Genomic DNA, 22,053 nt, shown 5'->3' on the forward strand with positions numbered 1-22,053 from the left:
TTTCAACCACCAAAAAGCATCCATGGATAATATCCTTGACAGGGACTGGCTAAAACTTGTTACACATGACCTTAAGCACATCGGAATAGCGTCGAGCTGGGGCCCCTACATAGAACAAACAGAAACCATGGCAATCCACGATTTTGCCAACTTCACCATGATTTTTATGCTTAAGAGCATATAGCACATCCCATTCATTATCATGTAGAACATGCCACATATCATGCTACTTGCTGCATGAACAAATGCTATGCACATTTGAAGTGGCAACCCTCATATGTCATGAGAAAGGGATTTCAGTGTCAAGGCAGTCGATTGCACTTTTGCAGCCAAAATATCAAGAGTGCCATCATCCAAAAAGTCAGCCAATATTGCAAATGAGTTTAAGTCCCTACGCTTCACTTTGGGGGTGGATGGGGACCATTTCCTTATTTCGGCCCATGGGTATTGACAATCCCAAGGGGTGATCATTTTCCCATAGAGATCAAAAGGAAGCCATGCACGAGGGTCCCACAAGCGATCAGTAGAGGCCTTCGAAGCAGAAGATTTTTGAGGGCCCATCGGGACTGCAGCGTTGTCAATAGAAACAAAGGATGCCTTATATTTGCAGCACAAATAAGTGCATAAGGGGTCTTGTCAAGTGCTAAGCATGGCTGCTACCAAGCTCACATCAAACTTTTCACCTCTTCTAGTACGGACATCAACCCAATCTTGGTTAGAAGAATCCAAAGGCTACGTAGGTTGTTTCCCTTTATCCACAATAGGACACACCAGGGCCTCATTTGCCATAGGGCCTTCAACCATAGAAGCATCACTGACATCAACCATACAAGCATCATTGACTAGTGGAGCCAAACCCCCACCCACAGCAATGATCTTCTCTAGACATTCATCCATGAAATGCCCCAATTGGCCACAAGAAAAACAATGCTCTGCAAAAGTTCCCACTCCAAACAATAGTGCAATGAAGGCATTCCAGGACAATTCAAGTGCAGCCAGTTGGGCCTTTTGCACAAGGATCCCACAGCATGCACATGTGGTTGTGTTTGGCAGCCCACAAGCTAGGGGGAACCAATAGCGTGCCAATCGCGTGCATAGCATCCTTAAGCAATGGCCAATAGACTGCAATACAACATTCAAGTTCAAGCATTCTTGCTAAAGCAACCATTGGAAGTCCGCCAACGGTCTCTAGGCAAGTACATGCACTATCAAAGAACAATGGAACTCTGACCAAAAGATCATCCTAAGCACTTCTCAATTTGAGCATTATCTCATAGAAGCCTCATGGACCAACAAAGATTTCATCTACACAGTTGCCCTGCAAAATGGAGTTTAACCATTGGTGAATCCAAGAGAGCACTAGAATCCTACCAATGAAAAAAGGGATGACCCCTCTTTCATAGAAAGCCGAAAAAGAATGCAGTACAATCTTGGTATCAATGGTAGCATCCAAAACCTCCTCATTATCCTAGTCTGGAAAGGATTCCTGGTTGTGTTGAACATATTCACTCAAGAGCGTATTGGCAAATTCCAAGAGATGTTCCCACTCCAAGTTTTGGGACTCCTCAACATCCGAAGTCACCTGTGCATAAGAGTGAGCACAATGTTTGGATTGTAAAGGGGCTTGAGAATCTATCATTAAATCATCAGGGATGTACTCACTGCATTCCATCACTACATCAGCAACATGTTTACTACGTTTTACAAGGGGTTGCACATCAAAGCTAGACTAAACCTCTGAACAGGGAGCAACCATCTTCGTACAAGGAACCATTTCTTCCCGCTCTTCATCATCAAAATCAGGCCCCAAAGGCACCACTTGGTCTAGGAAGGCCGTGTTCATCTCTAGCATGGTGCAAAACCTCGGTATTCAACTATTGTCCGACGTTGAATGTCTCCCATCTTCTAGGATGCAGCAACCCACACAAAACAGGGAACACACCGGGCAGGGCAGCTCTCTCTCTCTCTCTACACAGATAGGAAGGCAGCTCATCCAGAGGGATACACACAAAGAGTAGTGACAGACTTCTACAGAGCCGACTCTACTGACACTACTAGCCTAGCAAAGACAAAGCCACCCCGCCAAACACCTTACAGGCCATGCCGTGGAGTCACATTGGATAGAGCCATTTCTCTTCGTCGAGCACAACGACCCCGTCTACCAGGACCACGTTCGAGGAGGCCACACCACAATCAGATTAGAGCCATTATCATGAGACACTGAAGACTCACCACCAAGCATATTAGTGAAGCAGCTAGGGACCACATCATAGCTAAGATCACGTGCAGATCTTGAGATCAGCTACAGCCCATAGTCTCCACCACACTTTTGTACATGGTTCTATCAGATCTGGTTCTCCTTTCCTTTCCTTTTCTTTTCTATCAATGGAACGACACTACACATGGTTCAACCCTAGTATAGTCCCATTGCATAGTTATTTTCAATATTGTTTCATAGGTCACCCAATTATTTGTAACGTTATCTTTACCTTACTGATGAGATGACATTAGACATGGATGTACTCTAGATTTTGTCGCATAGGCCACATTGGCCTTATGTAGACATTAATCTCTCTCTCTCTCTCTCTCTCTCTCTCTCTCTCTCTCTCTCTCTCTCAAAAATGATGAAGGAGATCAACACATGGGCAGCGGTCGTGAAATAGGCACAAGCTGACACAACAGAACACTCCAAATGGATCGAAGTAGCAAAAAAGACCCCCACGAAGGAGGAGTTCATCAATGCAGCCATCGAAGAAGAGAAGAGGAGGAAAATCACAGCCCTCCATGTCAGGGTCGTCGGGTGGAAAGAGGGAAACAGCCCTATGGAGGATGCCAGAGGCATCTATGAGAAAATGGGGGTGGAGGACCCCTCCCCCGTGGAAAAGGCGTGGAGGGTAGGCAAGGAGTCAGACAAAGGACGGCCCCTCATCCTGAAATTTAGCGACTTAGAGTCACGATGCGCCTTCCTCTCCAAAAGAACAACCCTCAAAGGACAGAAAATATATCTGGAAGGCGACCTCACCCCAACCCAAGTGGCCCATAGACGGGAATGTATGCCATAGATCATGGAGGCACACAAGGCAAGCAAATGGGCGGTCTATAGGGACGGGCGCATCATCATCATGGAGAAGTGCCAATGACGGGGCGCCGCCTATGAGAGACAATTGAGATTTGCAGTGTGGAACTGTAATGGAGCCATGAGAACAGATGTTGGGCTCTTCCAGGAAGCCTTCATAGGCAGAGACATAGTCGTGTATACAGAGACACATCAGAGCCCCGGCACACACCTACCAACAGTCAGAGGCTACAAATGGGAGTCGGGGTGCCGCCCCTAGGCCAGATCCTGAGGGGGGACCAAAGGGTTGGGGGGAGTGGCAGTACTCTATAGGGAGGAGCTACAGCACATCATACAAGTCATGAAGAGGGACAATGAAGCCTGTTTCGTGTGGATCAGGATACATACAAACCGCCCACGGGACATATATGTCGCAATATGCTACTTCGCCCCGTTTAATTCCCCGTATGTGACACTGGGAGGGTTGTCCCCGTACCTACCCCTATATGAGGATATCATGCACTACTCGAGCGTAGGAGACGTCCTGCTGACAGGGGACTTCAATGCCCGCACAACGTAGAGCTAAGTTCCCTTCTTTGAGAGCGAAGTCCACATGTACAGAGAGTTGACACCAAAGGAGTTGGGGATCAGCCGGACATCACAGGACACAGCTGAGTGCACAAAGTATGGAGACTATTTACTAGCACTAGGAGGGACACATGGACTAGCCATCCTTAACGGCCTTGCCAGATGGCCTAGGTCTGATGCACTCACATGCTTTCCACATAAGCATGCATCTAGAGGCTCGGGAGGAGGCAGCACAGTGGACTACTTGTTAGGGCCACCTGCCCTGATCCCGGACATACAGTCCTTCAGCATCTCACCACGCCCACTGGCGGTAGCCGCGGACCACGCATACCTCCAATTTAGTATCACATGTAATTGCGAGAGGACCCCCCCAGTGAGCAACCCTCAAAGATTTCCCAGATACCACTTCACCAGGACGACAGCGAGTGCCTACTCAGATCATCTGTACTAGAGCCTACAGGAGATGGACCCACACACACCCCTGGAGGAGTTCACGACACAATTGGCCAGGACCCTTCACACATCAGCCGCATACTTCCCCCCCACACACCCCCACTCCACCCCTCCTAGCAAGAATGCCCCACGGAATAGCTGGTACAACGAGGAATGCAAGGAAACCCGCCTCCGCCTCCAACAAGGGGAAGCCGAAGGGAAATACACACACCTCCAAGCTCGCACGATCTTTCATCGCCTAGTGCGAAGGAAGAAGCAGGCATACCTATCCAGGCTAGAGCATGAGTTTTATCAACTATTCCTAGGGCAAGACAACAAGGAGGCGTGGAAGGCGTTCCAAGCACCTCGAGTAGAGATGCACATTACCTCCCCACAGACGTGGCATAGCTACGCCACCTCACTATACCACGTGCCAGGACAACCCCCCCTACCTCGGCTGCCAGAGGACAGGCCAACCACCTCCACCCTCTTCAGGACTAAAACGGTCTGTGATGCCATTGACAAACTTCAGAACGGTCAGGGGCCCAGGACCATGTGGGACTAGTAGTAGAACCCCTCTCATTCACTAGAGATACCATCGCCCCCCTCTTAGCCCACTTATTCAATAGGGCACTACATGAAGGCTTCCCAGCCAGTTGGTCCGCTAATACAATAGCACCAATTCTAAAGGCCGGAGACCCCATGGTCCTCACAAACTATTGGACGGTCATGGTCGGCCATGTGTTGGCAGCCATGTGCTGGCTAAGCTCTACGGATCCATCCTAGAGCATGAGCTAAGCAAATGGGCGGAGACACACCAACATCGGGCACGGGAGCAAGCCGACTTTAGGAGAGGCTACTCTACACTTGACCACATCCTCACACTCGAAGCCATCATTGAAGAGAATAGGGCACAAGGAAAGTGGGTGTACTATTGCTTTGTGGACTTCCACAAGGCCTTTGATATAGTTCCCTGAGCCAGACTCATGCAAAGACTACAGGCGCTCGAAGTCCCAGCAGAGATGAGATGGGGAATCCTGGCTCTATACGGGTCTGTCACTTAACGGGACCAAGTACCGGGAAGGTTGTTAGAGGAGATTATTAGCACTATTGGGGTAAAGCAGGGATGCCCCCTCTCCCCCACCCTGTTCGAGCTCTACATCGACGAGATATCAGATTATGTGGACAGACTTGGAGGGGAGGAGTCCTGCCTGGGGGGGACATTGATACCTATGCTACTATATGCAGATGATATAGTTCTCCTCTCTAGCACGCTGGAGGGACTACAAGGCCACCTAAACGCATTACCGACCTTCTACCAGGACAAGGACCTCACAGTGAACCTGGGAAAAACCAAGATCATGGTATTCAACACATCCACCCAATGGATCCGCCGATCAGTGCCCCACTTCAAATACGGAGAGGATATAGTCGAGGTGGTCCAAAAATATGTTTACCTGGGGATCACATTCTTAGGGCCGAGATTCGCCTTGAGGAAGGCCGCAGTGGACAGACTGGCACGCGGCTACGTTGCCCTGGGATCTATGGAAAGCCAATGTGCACGTCTACAATTTCAGGAACCTCGAACGAAGCTATGGCTCTTTGATACCTTGGTCACACCGGCACTTCTGTATGGGGTCCTGATATGGGGGTCTAGCCTCTACCATACACGGCGAACCACACAAGATCAATCATTGACCGAAGGGGAGGAGAGATACGAAGGATGGGAGCAGATGGAACACCCCCTGGTAATGACGATCTCCCGGCTGATCAGGAGACCATCAATACCACATGAGATCGTGAGGGCCGAATTGGGAGCACCGCCTATAGTGGCAAAGGCCCTATCCCAGATGGTGACCTTCCTGCACAGACTTTGGAGCCTACCGCGACACAAATACTCCCGCCTCGCACTAGAATCATCCAAACAACTCGCATCGCAAGGGGACACTGAATGCTGGTACGCCCGTACTCAAGCCTAGCTGCAGCTGCATGGGCTACACATGGACCACCTCCCGCCCCTACAATATAGTTTGGACTGCCCACACCTAAAGATTAGCCGAGAGAAGTTGAACCACGTCATTAGGGCAGATATTATTCAGCTACACACAGCCAGGACATGGGTGTTACCAGCCGAGGATCTGGGAAAGAAGATGGCCTTCTACCGAGAGCAGCTCCTATGCCTCACACGTGACGGCTTCATTATACGCCCGAGATACATGGATGTACACCTGTCCCATGGGGTCCGAAGTGCCATCGGGCAACTCCGTATGTCATCACACTAGCTACGGTTCGAGCTAATACGGAGTGGACTCTCTCCCACCAAAGGACAGGATCTGCCAACTCTGCCAGCTGGAGCCAGAGATAGAAGAACATTACATATGTAGATGCCCGGTGTACTACGAGAACAGAGGCCGCTTCCACCGTCTCTTCAAGGAGGGATTCAGACCACTCTCCCAAATACTAGACTTCCCCGACCAAAAATGCCTCGAGCTCTTCCTCCTGGAGCTACGCCGACATAGGGACCACCTTCTACGGGTCCGGGACCAAACAACCGGGAACACACAGCAATGCACCCTCCAAGAATTCTACAGACCCTCGGCCACACCCTCTACAACGAGGACTGCAGCCAACCGACCAATGGCCCCACCCCGAGGAGTCACCTTGGATAGAGCTACAGAGAGAGGCAGAGCTCACCACCCACACCCAGCAGGCCCACACCCCCACAGAGAGGAGACACCACCTACAGATACAATGGATACTACAGCGCCACTGAGGAACCATACCCCGCCGCTTCAACCTCTCCATGCTAGACAAGCCCATGCAGGACATCTTAAGATGGCCCGCTCCATGAGCAGTTCCACACTGTACTTTGAAGTGCATCTAGATTGTATCAAGTCTGTATACCATTTTGTACCTACTCACCTAGTTCACCATAACACCAAATAGTAGCTTTACTGGGACTTGAAAAACTTCCCAGACATTTTGTATGTAGCCTTTTGGTCTCATAGGCCAACTTGGCCTTTTGTAGATGTTAATATAACTCTCTCTCTCTCTCTCTCTCTATATATATATATATATATATATATATATATATATATATATATATATATATATATATATATATATATATATGATCATGATGATAGCACGTATGATTAGGACTAAGCCCTCCACCCCACATCCCATTGTCAAAGCAGACCTAGGGGCAGCACTTATAGTCATGGAGGCACTCTTCAAGGCACTGACCTTTTTTAGCATAGATTATGGGATCTCCCACATCATAGATACTCCATATTGGCACTAACTTCATCTAGACAACTAGTAGCAGAGGGCGAGAAGAACTATTGGTTTTTACATAAAACTATATGGATGAGCCTACATGGTTTGAATATTGACTGCCTTCCACCTTTTTTCTATAGCCTTGACTGCCCTACACTTTCTCTCAACTGATCAAAGCCGAACCAGGTGATCAGAGCTGATATCTTGAGGACTAAGACAATGAGGACATGGATCCACCCACCACTCCTTCTAGGATCGAGGATGGAGTTCTACCTGCTGAGTTGCTTCTTGTGTCTCTTTGATGATGGATTCACTATTTAGCCTGCATACATAGACATGCATCTCTCCCACAACATATGGGCTGCTATTGGGCAGATTCCTACCTCCTCTCATAGGCTACAAATGGAGACAGGTAGATGGACAAACATTGCAGCTGAGGATAGGACTTGCCAGCTTTGTGGCTAAGAGCTTGAGATAGAGAAGCATTACATATGCAGATGTACAATATACTATGACACACAAGGATGATACCATTGCCTCTTCCATGATGGCTTTGGACCTCTTCATTGTGTCATGAGTACAAGAACTAGAGATGCCTTGGCCTTTTCCTCCTAGAGCTCCCATAGTGCCACATAGCACTATCGCAAGATAAGAAGCTAGCTCACACAAAGGAACCCACACAAAGAGCAGTGATAGACTTTTTGCACAAATCCGACCCTACTAACACTACTAGCCTTGCAGAGACAGAGCCACCCACTAGACACCTCCCATTCCATACCATAGAGTCATATTGGATAGAGTCATTTCACTTTATCAAGCACGACAAACCCGTCTACCGAGACCATGCCTAAGGAGGCCGCACCACAGTCGAATTAGAGCCATTATCACGAGACACTGAAGTCTCACCACTAGGCATATCAATGAAGCAGTTAGGGGCTGCATCACAGCTAAGATCATGTGCAAATCTTGAGATCAGCTACAACCTACAGTCTCCGCCATATGTTTCTATTCATAGTTCTGTCAGATTTGGGTTTCCTTTTCTTTCTATTGATGGGACAACACTAGACATGGTTCTACTCTAGCATAGTCCCATCGTAAAGTTAATTCTTAGGATTGTTCCATAGGCCACTTACTTATTTTAATGTTATCTTCACCTCACTAGACATGGATGTGCTTTGGATTTTGTCTCATAAGCCACATTGGCCTACGAGACCAAATCATAGACAGGCAACAAATACTGATTAACCCAAAAGGTGACAAAACACAATGCTACAAGGACAATAGAAGGGGATCATGAAGTTGATGCAATAGGGGTGATGCGAATGATATCCAAGCAAGGAGTAGCCACCTCTTCGAGTATCAAACAAGTCGAAACCATGGAAGTAATCTGCCAAAATAGCAATCCTCAAACTGCATGACCACGGATACCTAAGACCAAGTCAAAAATAAAAGCAGTGCAAGTTTGCTAGATGTGCCAAAGACCATCCATCACATAGAATGAAAGGAGCTATAATGTGGCTGTGGATGGCAACTTGCCCAAAACCCAGGAACAACTCTCTCTCTCTCTCTCTCTTTCCCCCTTAGAGGACAAACATCTCATTGATGGAGAGTTTTCCTTTTTCTACTTTCACTTTTAGATCATTGACATGTTTCCCTTTTATAGGACACTATTTCATTTTTTCCGTCTTATAGGCACGTTTTTCATCTTTTCTCGTTCCAAGTGAGAAACACACCATCATTGTATGTATCGCTCTGGTCTCATAGGCCGCATTGGCCCTTTAGAGACGTTAATATACTCTCTCTCTCTCTCTCTCTCTCTCGTAAAAGGTAATTGTATTAATTACGAAAAAGTACAAGTTTACATGATTACAAGATACACAATGGCTCTACCCCATCGTGTGTAAAGAGCACACTGTCTCTCTACAATAACCAGACGACCTAAGAGTTACAAAGTCATGGCAAAGACGCAAAGGAAATTGCCATATGCCAAGGACGTAAGTCCTCCCGAGAGAGCATGTCAGAGTGCCGGAGAAGATCTATCTGCCAATACAAGAGACCCTTAAGCCTAGCAATATGCCACTGAACATTACAGGCGGAATCAAAAAGAAAAGCATTCCGAATGGTCCAGTTATGCCAGCAGCCCCAATATCGAAGAAAGTGAAACACGATCTTCATATGTGGCTGTGTCGGTGTGAGGTATTTGGGCTGCACAAAAACCCAATCAAACGGGCGTAGCGAGAAACCAACCACCGCTCGCCAAACGGCTGACAAGAATGACCAAATTTTCTTAGCGATGGGGCAAGAAATGAATCGGTGACGGGCGGATTTCACACTGGTGGTGCAAAAGAAACAGTTGCCGTTGGAGATTCGATGCTTGGAAAGAGCTGAAGCAAGTGGAAGACCACCAATCATCACCCTCCAAAGAAAGACCTTATATTTGAAGGGTGTCTTGTTCAACCAGCCCTCCATCACAGTTGCCCTCCACCATGGCCGGGATTTATGCAATCCCCATAGAGTATTAGCTTTAGTAACCAGCCATTGATGATCTTGAATCAGAAGATGATACACTTGGTTAGCTGAAGCCTTTTCTAAATGCAGCTTGCCTGCAAAGTCCCAGTCCTGCCAGGGACTATCCGAAGCAAGGGCAAGAAAGGGTTGTCTGCTCTAGAGCACCATCGAAAGCTGTTCCCATAAATGCCTATAACCACAAGGGATCTTGAAAAGCCTCCTGGCTGTACGAAAGGATATCAACACATTGCGATTGGTAAGGGTGGCATCCACGACTGAAGTTAAACCCAAATGTGCCATGCGGTTGAATTTTGGTCGAAGCTCATGTTTACCTTTCCACGAAAGTAACCGCGAGACTGCCAACAATTCCAATTGAAAAGAATTAGTAGCCAAGCGATCCTCCGTTGGATGCCACTGAGCCTTCCGGAGGACCAGTCTCTAGGAACATACCAAATGGGCAAGCAGAGATGAAGAAGGACTGGAGAACCGAGAATCCGCATTAAGAACATGCCACCAAGAACTCCGGATTTGGGTATTACCATGCAGAAGCCCATGATCCTCAAGAAAATGACGGGCTATAACGACCCATGGGTGATGATCCGAGCACATGACGTGGAAAAGAGACCAACGGAGCGCCAGCATATGAGTTCGGGCATCTAAAATAGCCCCTCCACCCATGCATTTGGGGGTGCACGCATGCGACCAAGAAATCCAGGAAATGCCTGCATGCAAGGAATCCTTCTTCCACAACATGAAACGAATAGACTGAGTAAGCGCATTCAGTGTAGTAGTAGTCCAGGGCAGCAATGGCAAGAAATATGTGAGCATTGGCAACATAATTGTCTGGGCTACTTTGAGGCGAACATGGAAGGGCCAAGCTTGAGACTTCCAATACAGAAACTTAGACACCAACTTGTGTGAAATCCACTGTAGTAGCTGCTTTGGGGAAACATCAACACCCAAAGGGTACCCAAGATGCCTCACAATGGAGCCACGCGGAACAATCATACCCTGCCAGTCCAATGACTGCAAGTCTGACTTTGTGCAGCTGAGAATGGCTGATTTCAAAGTATTGATGCGAAGACCGGAAGCCTGACCAAAGAGAGCCCAAACATCTAGTGCTTTGCGAAGGTTATCCTTGTCCGCACGCAGAATCATAAAGCTGTCATCAGCCAAGGATTGACTAATGAAGTGTTGTTCAGAAGGAAGCGATAATCCAGCCAACTGAGTAGAAGCTGCCATATAAGATAACATCGAAAGAACTGGATGAGTCGCAAGGGCAAAGAAGAGAGGACTCAAAGGGCACCCTTGTCTGACAGAGCGAGCAAGGACAAATGGCTTGGTAACTCCTCCATTCAGCATGACTCACGCAGACGCCACAACACTAATGGTGTAAATCAGACGAGACATCCGAGCACCAAAGCCCATAGCAGACATAAGTTTCGCAATGAAAGACCAGTCCAGATAATCAAAAGCCTTTTCCAGGTCCAATTGAATCAGTACGACCTCCTGATTAGAATGCCTTGCATAATCAATTGCCAGTTGCGCATTTAATACATTGTGCAGAATGTTTCGGCCCTTAATGAAACCATATTGGAGAGGATGCACAATGGCAGGAAGATGCTTATGGAGCCAATTCGCCATAACTTTGGAAAAGATTTTATACATAGAACCCATCAAAGAGATTGGGCGCAAATGTGTCAACATAGATGGCGAAGAAACTTTTGGAAGCAATTTAATAAGTCCTTTCCATGAGGCAAGCATGATCCCCGTTTCCCACACCTGCTGAAACAAAGCCGTCAATGGTTTCGCCAGTTGGGTAGCAAAAACCTCAAAGAACTCATTGGTGAGACCATCCCTCTCTCTCTCTCTCTCTCTCTATATATATATATATATATATATATATATATATCACAAGTGATGCAATTCGAGGATCAAAGATGTTTGGAAATTTTTCTTTTCAAGCTTTAGAACCATAGAGCTACTATTCTACAAAATAGAAGTCCCCCCAATGCCAAGCACGATTAGATAGAGGATTGTTGCTAGCTTTTTCACTACCACACAATCAAGCATGGGATTGACCACCATCACTTTTAGATAGCCAAGAAGGCCAAGTCATAGAAAAGCTTCACCTTCAAGGGGTATTTTCTTGGATAGACCGCTAGCAGACACTCAAATGAGACATCCACACCCATCTAGAAGGAGACCTTGGTGTTGGGTGGTCTCTTTAGTGCACTTGCCCTGATTTTGTACTCCTAGGTGTCCCTTTCATATGTTGCTTGTAAAAGAGAGTTGAGTTTATGCAGGAGGGCCTAGAGTCATCCTGCATTTTTCCATCATGTAATCTTGTATTTTTTTTTCCGTAATTAATACAACTACCTATTACACACACACACACACACACACACACACACACACACACACACACACACAGATTAACGTCTACATAAGGCCAATGTGGCCTATGAGACAAAATCTAGAGTACATCCATGTCTAATGCCATCTCATCAGTAATGTAAAGATAACATTACAAATAAGTGGGTGGCCTATGAAACAATACTGAAAATAACTATATGATGGGACTATACTAGGGTTGAACCATGTGTAGTGTTGTTCCATCGATAGAAAAGAAAAGGAAAGGAAAGGAGAACTAGATCTGATAGAACCATGTACAAAAGTGTAGTGGAGACTATGGGTTGTAGCTGATCTCAAGAACTGCACATGATCTCAGCTATGATGCGGTCCCTAGCTGCTTCACTGATATGCCTGGTGGTGAGTCTTCGGTGTCTCATGATAATGGGCCATGGCTCTAATTTGACTGTGGTGTGGCCTCCTCAGATGTGGTCCTAGTAGACGGGGTCAATGTGCTCGACGAAGGGAAATGGCTCTATCCAATGTGACTCCATGGTGTGCCTTGTAAGGTGTTTGGCGGGGTGGCTCTGTCTCTACTAGGCTGGTAGTGTCAGTAGGGTTGGCTCTATAGAAGAAGTCTGTCATTGCTCTCTGTGTGTGTCCCTCTGGGTGAGCTGACCTCCTGTCTTGTGGTAGTGCAATTCGGCGTCTCTTGAGCTCTAGGAGGAAAAGACATAGGCATCTCTAGTCCTTGTACTCCATGATGCGACGAAGGGGCCCAAATCCATCACGAAAGAGGCTGTGGTACCGTTCTCGTATGTCATAGTATATTGTGCACTTGCATATGTAGTGCTCTTCCGTTTCAGGATCTTGACCACAAAGTTGGAAAGTCCTATCCTCTGCTAGGGTATTTGTCCATATGTTTGTCTCCATCTGAAGTCTATGTGAGGAGGTGCGAACCTGTCTGATAGCAACCCGTACACTATGGGAGACATGGGTGTTCATATATGCTGGCCGAATAGTGAAACCATCATCAGAGAGACACAATAAATGACTCCTATAGAACTCCATCCTCGATCCTAGAGGGAGTGGTGGATGGATCCATGTCCTTGCTATTTCAATCCTCAAGATATCAGCTCTAATCACCTGGTTCAACTTTGATCGGTTGAGAGAAAGTGTAGGGCAGTCAAGGCTATTCTCGAGAGGTGGAAGACGGTCAATATCCAAATCATGTAGGCTCATCCAAATAGCCATCTATGAAAACCAACAGTTCTTCTCGCCTCCTGTTGCTAGTTGTCTAGATGAGGTTAGTGCCAATCTAGAGTATCTATGGCGTGGAAGTTCCCATAGTCTATGCCAAAAGGTCACTGCCCTGAAGAGTGCCTCCGTAACTATAGGTGTTGCCCCTAGCTCTGCTCTGACAATGGGATGTGGGGTGGAGGGCTTACTCCTAATCATGCGTGCTATTATCATGATCAATGGACTTTCCATGCTATCCCAACCATCATAATAATCCCTCTCTACTCCAATCTGATCAGTGAGTGGGCTAAGACGCATGTGGTACAAGCTGCAACCCCAGACCTCTGCTTCATATAGTAATGTAGGTGTGACTAGGGTGTCAAACAACCAGAGTTTGGTGCGGGGCTCCTGGAACTATATGTGAGCACATTGACTCTAGAGTGCCCCTAATGCTGCATATCCACATGCTAGACGTGCCTCTGATACCTCTCTCAATGAAAAACGTGGGCCGGAGAAGGTAACTCCCAAATAGACATATTCCCTCACATGCTCCAGTATCTCTCCCCCAAATGTGAACTGGTACATAGATCTAGTCACCCATGCTGCTAAAGTATTGAAAACCATGGTTTTGGTCTTCCCAAGGTTCAGATGGCACGGCAAACCCTTCGGTGAATTTGAAATGAGAACAATATCATCTGCATACAGTAATATCGGTATCAGCACCCTTGCTTGGCTGGCTCCAACTCCTCCTCCTCAGTCTATGTAATCAAACACTTCATCTATGTATAGACCAAATAATGTGGGTGAAAGTGGACATCCTTGTTTCACTCCTATGGTACTGTCAATCCTCTTTGATAGCCCCCCTGGTGCCTGTACATGACCTATCATTGCCTCATATAATGCATAGATACCCCATCGTATACCCTTTGGTACTCCAATGTCCTGGAATCTCTGCATGATGCGTGTACGGGGCACTGTATCAAAAGCTTTGCAAAAGTCTACAAAGCAACAATAGATCCTCTTGTCTCGGGTTCGACCCTCCTCAATAATGGCTAAGTGTGAGAATATGATCCAGTGTGGTATATCCTTGTCTGAAACCTGCTTGTCCTTGTGCTCTCTTGCCTTGCATTTCAGCCCACTCACTGAGTTCATGCTCCAATATAGATCCATATATCTTGGCCAAAGTATGACCGATCATGATAGTCCTGTAGTTGCTAGGAATCAAGGGATCACCACTTCTAAATAGTGGAATGATAGTGTTGTTTGACCAACTCATAAGGAAACCTTCACATATTGCTCTATTGAACATATGTGCTAATATGGGTGCTAATATGTCACAAGCATGTGAGAAATGTTCTGCTACTAGTCCATCCTCATCCTGTGCCCTCCCATTTTGTAATCTATAAATTGCATCCCTAACCATTTTTCATGTGAAGAAAGACCACTGTGTTGGTCTACAAGCTTGTGGGGGCTGCATAGGTGGCTGTCCTGGCAGGTCATACAACTGTCTCCCATAGTCAAGCCAAGCATTTGGTGATGTAATTTGTATGGGGGGACTGTCTTTCATGAAACATCTTCCATGCGCTCTTGCTATCCTGCCCCAAAAATAGCTGATATATCTTTGTTTCTGCTTTCGCTAAGTAGTCTCATTTCTTCTTCCGCACAAGGCGTTTGAAGAAAGCCTTTGCTTGGCGATGTGTCTGAGTGACTAGCTCCACTTCTCTTTGTAAGTGAGCTCATCATCATACCAGCTATTTTGGGGAGCAGTAGATTGTGTGGGTCTACATCGGGGCAAGGTGTGTGGAAATGCATACATGACTGATTCATGTATGGCCTGTGCTAAATCCCTTGTACATTCTTCCAACGGTCTACTCAAGTCCAATGTATGTAAACTGGTCTGCAAGGAAACAATATAGATGTGTGAGGTGTCTTCTATAAAGTAGTATTTGGGATGTTTAGGCAGGCATGGTGTTTCATGTTTCATATGTACACAAGAGAGCATGAATGTCAAAATAGCATGATCTGCTGCTATGCCAATTGGCCTCTTAGATATCTTAAAGTTTTGGGTGTCTGGTATCAATGCTGGTGAGCCTATCAAGTAGTCTATAGTACTTGCCCCTCCTTAGTGATTTCAACATGTCAAATTGTCAGATCCTGGCCATTGTGGCAGACCATTAAAGATGGCTAGTCTATGTGCACTTCCCAAAGTCAATAGGTGTGTCCCATAGGTACTCACTTCTTTATCCTGGGCTCTCTTGCGTAGGCTTATTTCATTTTATGTCAATCTCTTTGAACATGGCATTATCATGCATATAAAAGTCACTCTGTCTATCTCCAGTGCGTGCATTGAAATCTCCTACTAATAATATGTCCCCAATGCTAGCATATCTCATGATATCCTCATAAAGTACATCAAAGGGAGATCCATCTCATGTGGCATAGGTAGAATTTGTAGGAGGAAAGTAGCATATTGCGATGAATATATCCCGTGGTCTTCTTGCATGTATCCTAATCCATAAATATCGTGCATCATCATCTCTTTTCATTACTTGCACTATCCCTTTGAGGTCTTTCTGGTATAGCATGGTCACACCTCTAGAACCCCTAGTGCTTCTTGGTTTTCTAGCTACTGGACGAAATGCACTTTCCCACTTGTATCCCCGCACATTTGGTAGTTGGCTACCTTTACATTGGTGTGTTTCTGTGCACATTGCTCCAAGTGTAGGGCTCCATTACAATTCCATATTGACATCCGAAGTGTCTCATAGGCCTTGTACCATCATGAAGTCCTTTTGTCAGTGATGGTGACTCGTCCATCCCTATAAACAGCCCACTTTTCCTCTTTGTGAGCCTCCAATACCTTGGGCATGTGTTCTTTGCGATGCGCTATTTGTGCTAGGGTAAGGTCCTCATCCGAATAAATCTTCTCACCCTTGAGGGCTCTCCTCTTGGAGAGGACGGCCTTTTTTTTCTCAATGTTCCCAAAGCGAAGAATTAGAGCCTTGGACTTAAAGTCCTCTTTCCCCACTCTCCAAGTATTGACGATAGGTACGTCTGAAGCCCTAATTTTTCAGCAAGTGTCTTAGCATCTTCTTGTGGATTGCTCTTCTCCTCCCATCCTACTACCCGTACATGTAAAACCCTAGCCTGTCTCCTAGCCTCTTCTTCCAAGGTAGCATTCATTACTTTAGTCTCGTTCACTGATGTTCCCTTATTCTTTTTTACTACCTCAATCCATGGGCTGGCTTCTTCTATCTGCTTCTGTGTTGTCTTTGCCACTTCTGCCCATGAGTGAACCTTCCTTTCACATGCCTTCAAAGCCTCTTTCTCTTATTGTAGTTCTTCTTGCACGTTCATTTCTTTTTTCTTAAATGTATTCAATTCTTCCCCCAGTCCTAAGATTTCAGATTTGTAGGCATCTATCACTTTTAGCATTTCAGTTTTCAGCGTGTGCATTTCGGATAGCATTTGTGCCTGTAAGTCATTCTTAATCTTTATCTGCATGTCTTGCATTTCTGCCCTCTGATTTACTATCAGTTCGTCTTTGACTTGCTCTCGTATTTCTTTCTCCAATCAGATCATCCCTGCCTCTTCCATTTTCTCAGATGGACAGCTCTTTGGCACATTCGGCGCACTCGAAATGCCTTCATTTTTTATTTGGATTGGGGTATTCCTGGTCGTGTGGCCTGTATTCAAGGATTAATGTTATGGCAAACCTCTTCCATGGAATTAATGGACCTGGTCCTTCTTGATGTGGCTGCTCCTTGGCTGGATATTGTTTGCTCTACCCTTATTGTGACACCGGCATGATGTTTGTGTGCTAGGTTTTGGTAGCCTTTTGGCATGACTTGTGAATTGTTAGGATTTTTATGGCTGACCTGAAGGCTTGATGTAAATACTTTTACTTGTTTAATCTAAGCTTCTTCACGAAAAATAAGAGTGTGTGCGTGCATGCACATGTGTGTTTTTGGGGGGGGTGGCTGAGATGGAAAAATGATCTCAGATCATGAAGTTTTTAAAGGGGTTTTGTTTTGTGAGCTCATCACGTGCATTTGACTTCATTTGGCTTGCAGGTGGTGGGGACCCCAAACTATATGTGCCCAGAGTTGCTTGCAGATATACCTTATGGATTCAAGTCAGACATTTGGTCCTTAGGTATGACTTGCAGTAAGAATTTGCTTCAATATAGTCTTTTGTCTCAACATCATTTTCATTACACTAAGAAATTTGAGATATGGCAGGGTGCTGTATGTATGAAATGGCTGCACATAGACCTGCATTCAAAGCTTTTGTAAGTTGTTTTGTTATGTGAAGTTTCCCTTTCTGTGTCTGAATGTTTTATTTGGCCTATTTAAATGTAGCCTGCCAAAGTGTCATACGAGTAATGAATCTCTGAATGATATTTGCAGTTCTGATAATTGACATTTGTTGTTTTCGGTCACAATGCTATGACTGGGTGCAGTTGTCAAATATATCAAAGGTCATCTAAAGTTCTCTTTGAATGCCTTCTTCAGGACATGCAAGGATTGGTTAGCAAAATTAACAAGTCCATGATTGGACCTTTGCCTAGCATGTATTCCGGTTCTTTGTAAGGCCAGCCACCCCTGCAACTTCCAGAATTTGTGACATTTGGAAAATCTTTTCTAAATAGTGGGTTTGCTTATAGTTGATCTTAAGTTCATATCATCTTTCTAGGCTAGTGATTAGATTGCTCTTCCACTTTATGCTGCATATAACTCATTGTTATGTCTCATGGGCAAGCTCGAAGCTTTTACCAAGTATACTAAACACAATGGAATGTGCACTACATGTGTTTGCAGAAAGAATCTGATAAAGAGTTTGTTGAGGAAGAATCCAGAACATCGACCAAGTGTCAGTAATCAAAACCCCAATGCGTTCTGTGTGCACATGCAAATCCTTTTTGTGCCTAACAAATACCTGGACTGCTAGTTCATTTCTTTCCTTTTCTTGGAGCAGGCTGCTGAGTTACTGAAACATCCCCATTTGCAACCATATATAGCCCAATGTCGGTTGCAGAGTGGTCTGATACAAGCTCGAGCTCCAGAACACCCTTTACACAACTTTGACCTCCATGACGATAAACTGATTGATAGTGAAGATACTAGCATTACAAGCAGCGATAGGGAGAGCTACAGTATAAGTGCAAAAACGAGCCCAAGGAAAGCTTATGACTTAAGGGATGCCAAAATCCCTCTTCTTCACAGAGGACATATAGTCAATGATGGGGTTGGGAGAGTTGAATTATGTGACTGGCCCATATTTGACAATGAAGAAGAGAGATTAAAAGGAGGTTTTGTGTCCAAATATGCTCCAGGTGATCTCAAGACTGCAGCAAAAAGTACTGAACCAAAACGTCACATGGACACAATCTATTCATACAAACATGCAGAAACTGCAGATGACCCTAAAGAAACTGGTCCTGCTAAGATTCAAGTAAAGACTTCAACACTCAAGAATCGATCCAATAAAGGAACTCCATCAGTGACTACACCTCAAACGCCCGAAAGACACAGCCTACTTCCATCAAAGACACACTCTACAAAGAAAATTATGCAGGATCAGAGTTCAAAGAACATGCCAAACTATGTATGTCATGGCAAACACTTTCTAATTGAGATTCGTGGTATTTGACTCCTTAGTTGTTTAATTTAAAAGTTTGACAAAACACGTATTTTGTACAGCATATGACAGGGGAATCACCAAGAATTAGGATTCGAGCAGAAGTGCTGCAAGGGGATGTAGACAACAGAACAGCAAAGTTAAGCACACCAACAAACCCTGCAGGGAAAAAACCTGGTTTATCATTGCCTATAAAGGTTGCTAATGTTGCACAACAGCAAAGCTCTTCTCCAGTTCAGTCTCGACACAGTGTGAGCCCAATGAATCACACTCCAAGGAAAGCTAGTGCCATTCAGACAGTTGAAACTACCAATTACAAAGCTGCTTTAGATGCTGCAAAAACATTTTCACAAGGCCGTCTACCAACAGGCTTGACGAAGGGCCAGGTTGTACGTGGTGTTGTCTTTGAAGATGGACCTTTAAAATCTCCCCAACCCCCCCAGTACTCTGATTCTAGCACGAAGGATGAACAACTGATCAGCAAGAAAAGCGACAACTCTCTTGATGTATCTGTCAATGCTCCAATTATGGACATGATTCCAGAATTCAGTCTTTCAACACAAGATTCACTTCTTTACAATAAAATTGGAAGTGATAATGTCGTTGAAAATGGGACTACAAATATTGGAAGTTCAGATTTGCCCGCTCCTGGGAATGGAAGAAAACTTAAATGCTACGTGCCATCTAATGAGATTGCCTCCTCAGATCTGTCCTCACCCAATGACGAACAATATGGGCTTAATGGTAAGACAAAAGAGAAAGGAATGATCAAGATCAATGAAAAGGTGCCAATGGTTCGACCTGCATATAATGATGTCATACATGTCATTCGGCACAGCACCTTTCAACTTGGTGGGGAGCAACATGAACGAGAGAGCAATCCTCAAAGAAAAATGGACATTGGAAGCTTATTGGATCTCCCTAAATCTGATGTAGATGTACTTTCTGTACCCACAGGTACTACTGTTACCAGTCAACATTTGGCTGACCATCCCAACCACGAAAGCGAACGGTACTATGCCAAAAACCTCAATGTCAAAACCTACATAAGAAGAGCAGATGCATTGGAAGGATTGCTTGAGCTTTCTGCCCAGCTACTGAACCAGCAGAGGTTTGAAGAGTTAGCTATTGTTCTGAAACCATTTGGAAGAGTGAAGGCTTCCCCAAGGGAGACAGCCATGTGGCTGACGAAGAGCCTCAAGACAATGCTTGGGGATAATCACTATGGTTCGGACCTTGCCAATTGATGCTGAAATAAGTTTAACTAGATGCATGAGCCTCTTGATTCAGAGGAGGGTTCAACTGCTCCAATATAGGTTCCTGTTTTCAACTCTGTTGATAGTGTATACTTTCTGTGCTTAAAATGAAGCAGAACATCGACCATTAATGAACTCGATTGACAGCAGCTTCCAGCTTCTTACTGGTTCACATGACATCTATTGATTGTAGTCGAACCATGCATGCACTAATAATTCTTCAAACATGTGAAAGCAAACCAGAGATTAGTTGCACAGAGTAGTGGGGAAGGATCAAACACATGTTACTGCATTCGAGCCGTTGAGAAATTCTGAATATCCCATGGGATAATATGCTCTCTAAATCTGTAGTATAGATGCGCTCTTCTGTATCAGCAGCGAATCTGTGAGGCATTTGACCACCAAAAAGTTTAAAGCTAGTTACGTTAGTAGATGTCCTGTAACGATGACAAATTTGAACCATTACATTACTGGATCAAGCCAGTTAGAAAAGGTTCTAAATTTATGGCACCATGTATCGGTTACGGATCACATTCCGTTAATCCAGGCAAAGGAGAGTTTGAAATAATCCTCTTCCTTAGTAGAAACTTGCAGGAAGATGCAGCAATGTCATGTGAGCGGTATGGAAGCAATAGCTCTCAGGTTGTGTGAGAAGTATGGGGTCAACAGAAGCTCTCGGGTTTTTCACAGAAATTCACCGCATTTGGCTCCCGAATCGTCACGCCTTTACCCAAATATCTGGTTCGTTGTGTAGCTGTAGCTCTCTCGAGCTCAGTGTTATTGAACTGTTAATACCATGAAACAGGAGAGGAAACCATAACACTGATGAAAGCCACAACTCCAATGGCACAAGTTTGCATACATTTCCTTTCCTCGTAAGAATGCAAGGTCCATCTAGTTTCGATTTTTCCAAAGTTGTCCACTTATAATCTTGTCATCCTTAGGCTGGGTTCAGACGAGGAGCGGCAAAGATATCTCAAAGGGGCGTGCTTTTGACGTGGCATCCCCCAAATGGTTGAGACTTCACTCCTCTTTCCACCAGACCCACCCTCTTTCTACCGACCCCTTCCCCTCAGAAGAGCTTTGGCACTAAGAAAAAACCTCTCTTTACCGACCCCTCTCCCTCCCCCTCGGAAGACCCACCCTCTTTGTACCAATCCCTCCCCCTCGGAAGAGCCTTCGCACTAAGAAAAAACCTCCCTTTTTGTAGCACATTGTGCCTCTAGCTTCACTGTTCACTCAAAGGAGGCGGAAGGTTTGTCATGGTTTGTAGTGCTACTGCCTCCGTTTGAACCCAGCCTTATATATACTCCTTATGTGACAAGGTTACTAGTCTTAACTCTAATTTAAGAATATCTTGATAATTGTTTCCATGACCTTATAATAGAAACTATGGTCATAGAAGTGAGAAATCCTTGAGGTTATATAAGATGGAGTTCCTTATCCATGGTATTGAACCACCAAAATACCTTTGCTTTTCAACTTGAACATGACTCTTGTATGCTTGGCCTTTAGTGGTATTTCTTACTTGCACTTTTTTTTAAATTAGGGAAAAACATAAAAATCCCATATAAAAAGTTGGTACAATAATGACAGCTTTTTAAATACCATATAGAAGCATTATTTCTCCACACTTGCACCATCTAGTGTCATGATGTTGCATCTCCCTTCTCTCTTGCTAAGAGTGCCAGGCACAAGGGAGCA

At 45.2% G+C, this 22,053-nt stretch overlaps 1 protein-coding gene across 3 annotated transcripts in view; it reads left to right on the forward strand.

Moving 5' to 3' along the window:
* Nucleotides 1-21,513, forward strand: part of LOC148033038 (serine/threonine-protein kinase Nek2-like) — a 34,386-nt gene extending 12,873 nt beyond the window's left edge. Inside the window, exons 10-15 of one of the 3 annotated variants that reach the window (XM_087683751.1) lie at nucleotides 17,527-17,608; nucleotides 17,695-17,744; nucleotides 17,968-18,041; nucleotides 18,274-18,325; nucleotides 18,431-19,060; nucleotides 19,156-21,512. In XM_087683751.1, the coding sequence (XP_087539877.1) occupies nucleotides 17,527-17,608; nucleotides 17,695-17,744; nucleotides 17,968-18,041; nucleotides 18,274-18,325; nucleotides 18,431-19,060; nucleotides 19,156-20,340 (2,073 nt within the window). In that variant the 3' untranslated portion in view covers nucleotides 20,341-21,512. Of the gene's footprint in view, nucleotides 1-17,526; nucleotides 17,609-17,694; nucleotides 17,745-17,967; nucleotides 18,042-18,273; nucleotides 18,326-18,430; nucleotides 19,061-19,155 lie in introns of all 3 variants that reach the window. The other 2 variants (XM_087683752.1, XM_087683753.1) reach the window with 2 other exon arrangements.
* The last annotated feature ends 540 nt before the right edge of the window (nucleotides 21,514-22,053 follow it).

The sequence above is a fragment of the Lygodium microphyllum genome, chromosome 8, assembly GCF_053477565.2.
Source record: "Lygodium microphyllum isolate KBCC chromosome 8, Lygodium_microphyllum_v1.1.10, whole genome shotgun sequence".
Classification (NCBI taxonomy): domain Eukaryota; kingdom Viridiplantae; phylum Streptophyta; class Polypodiopsida; order Schizaeales; family Lygodiaceae; genus Lygodium; species Lygodium microphyllum.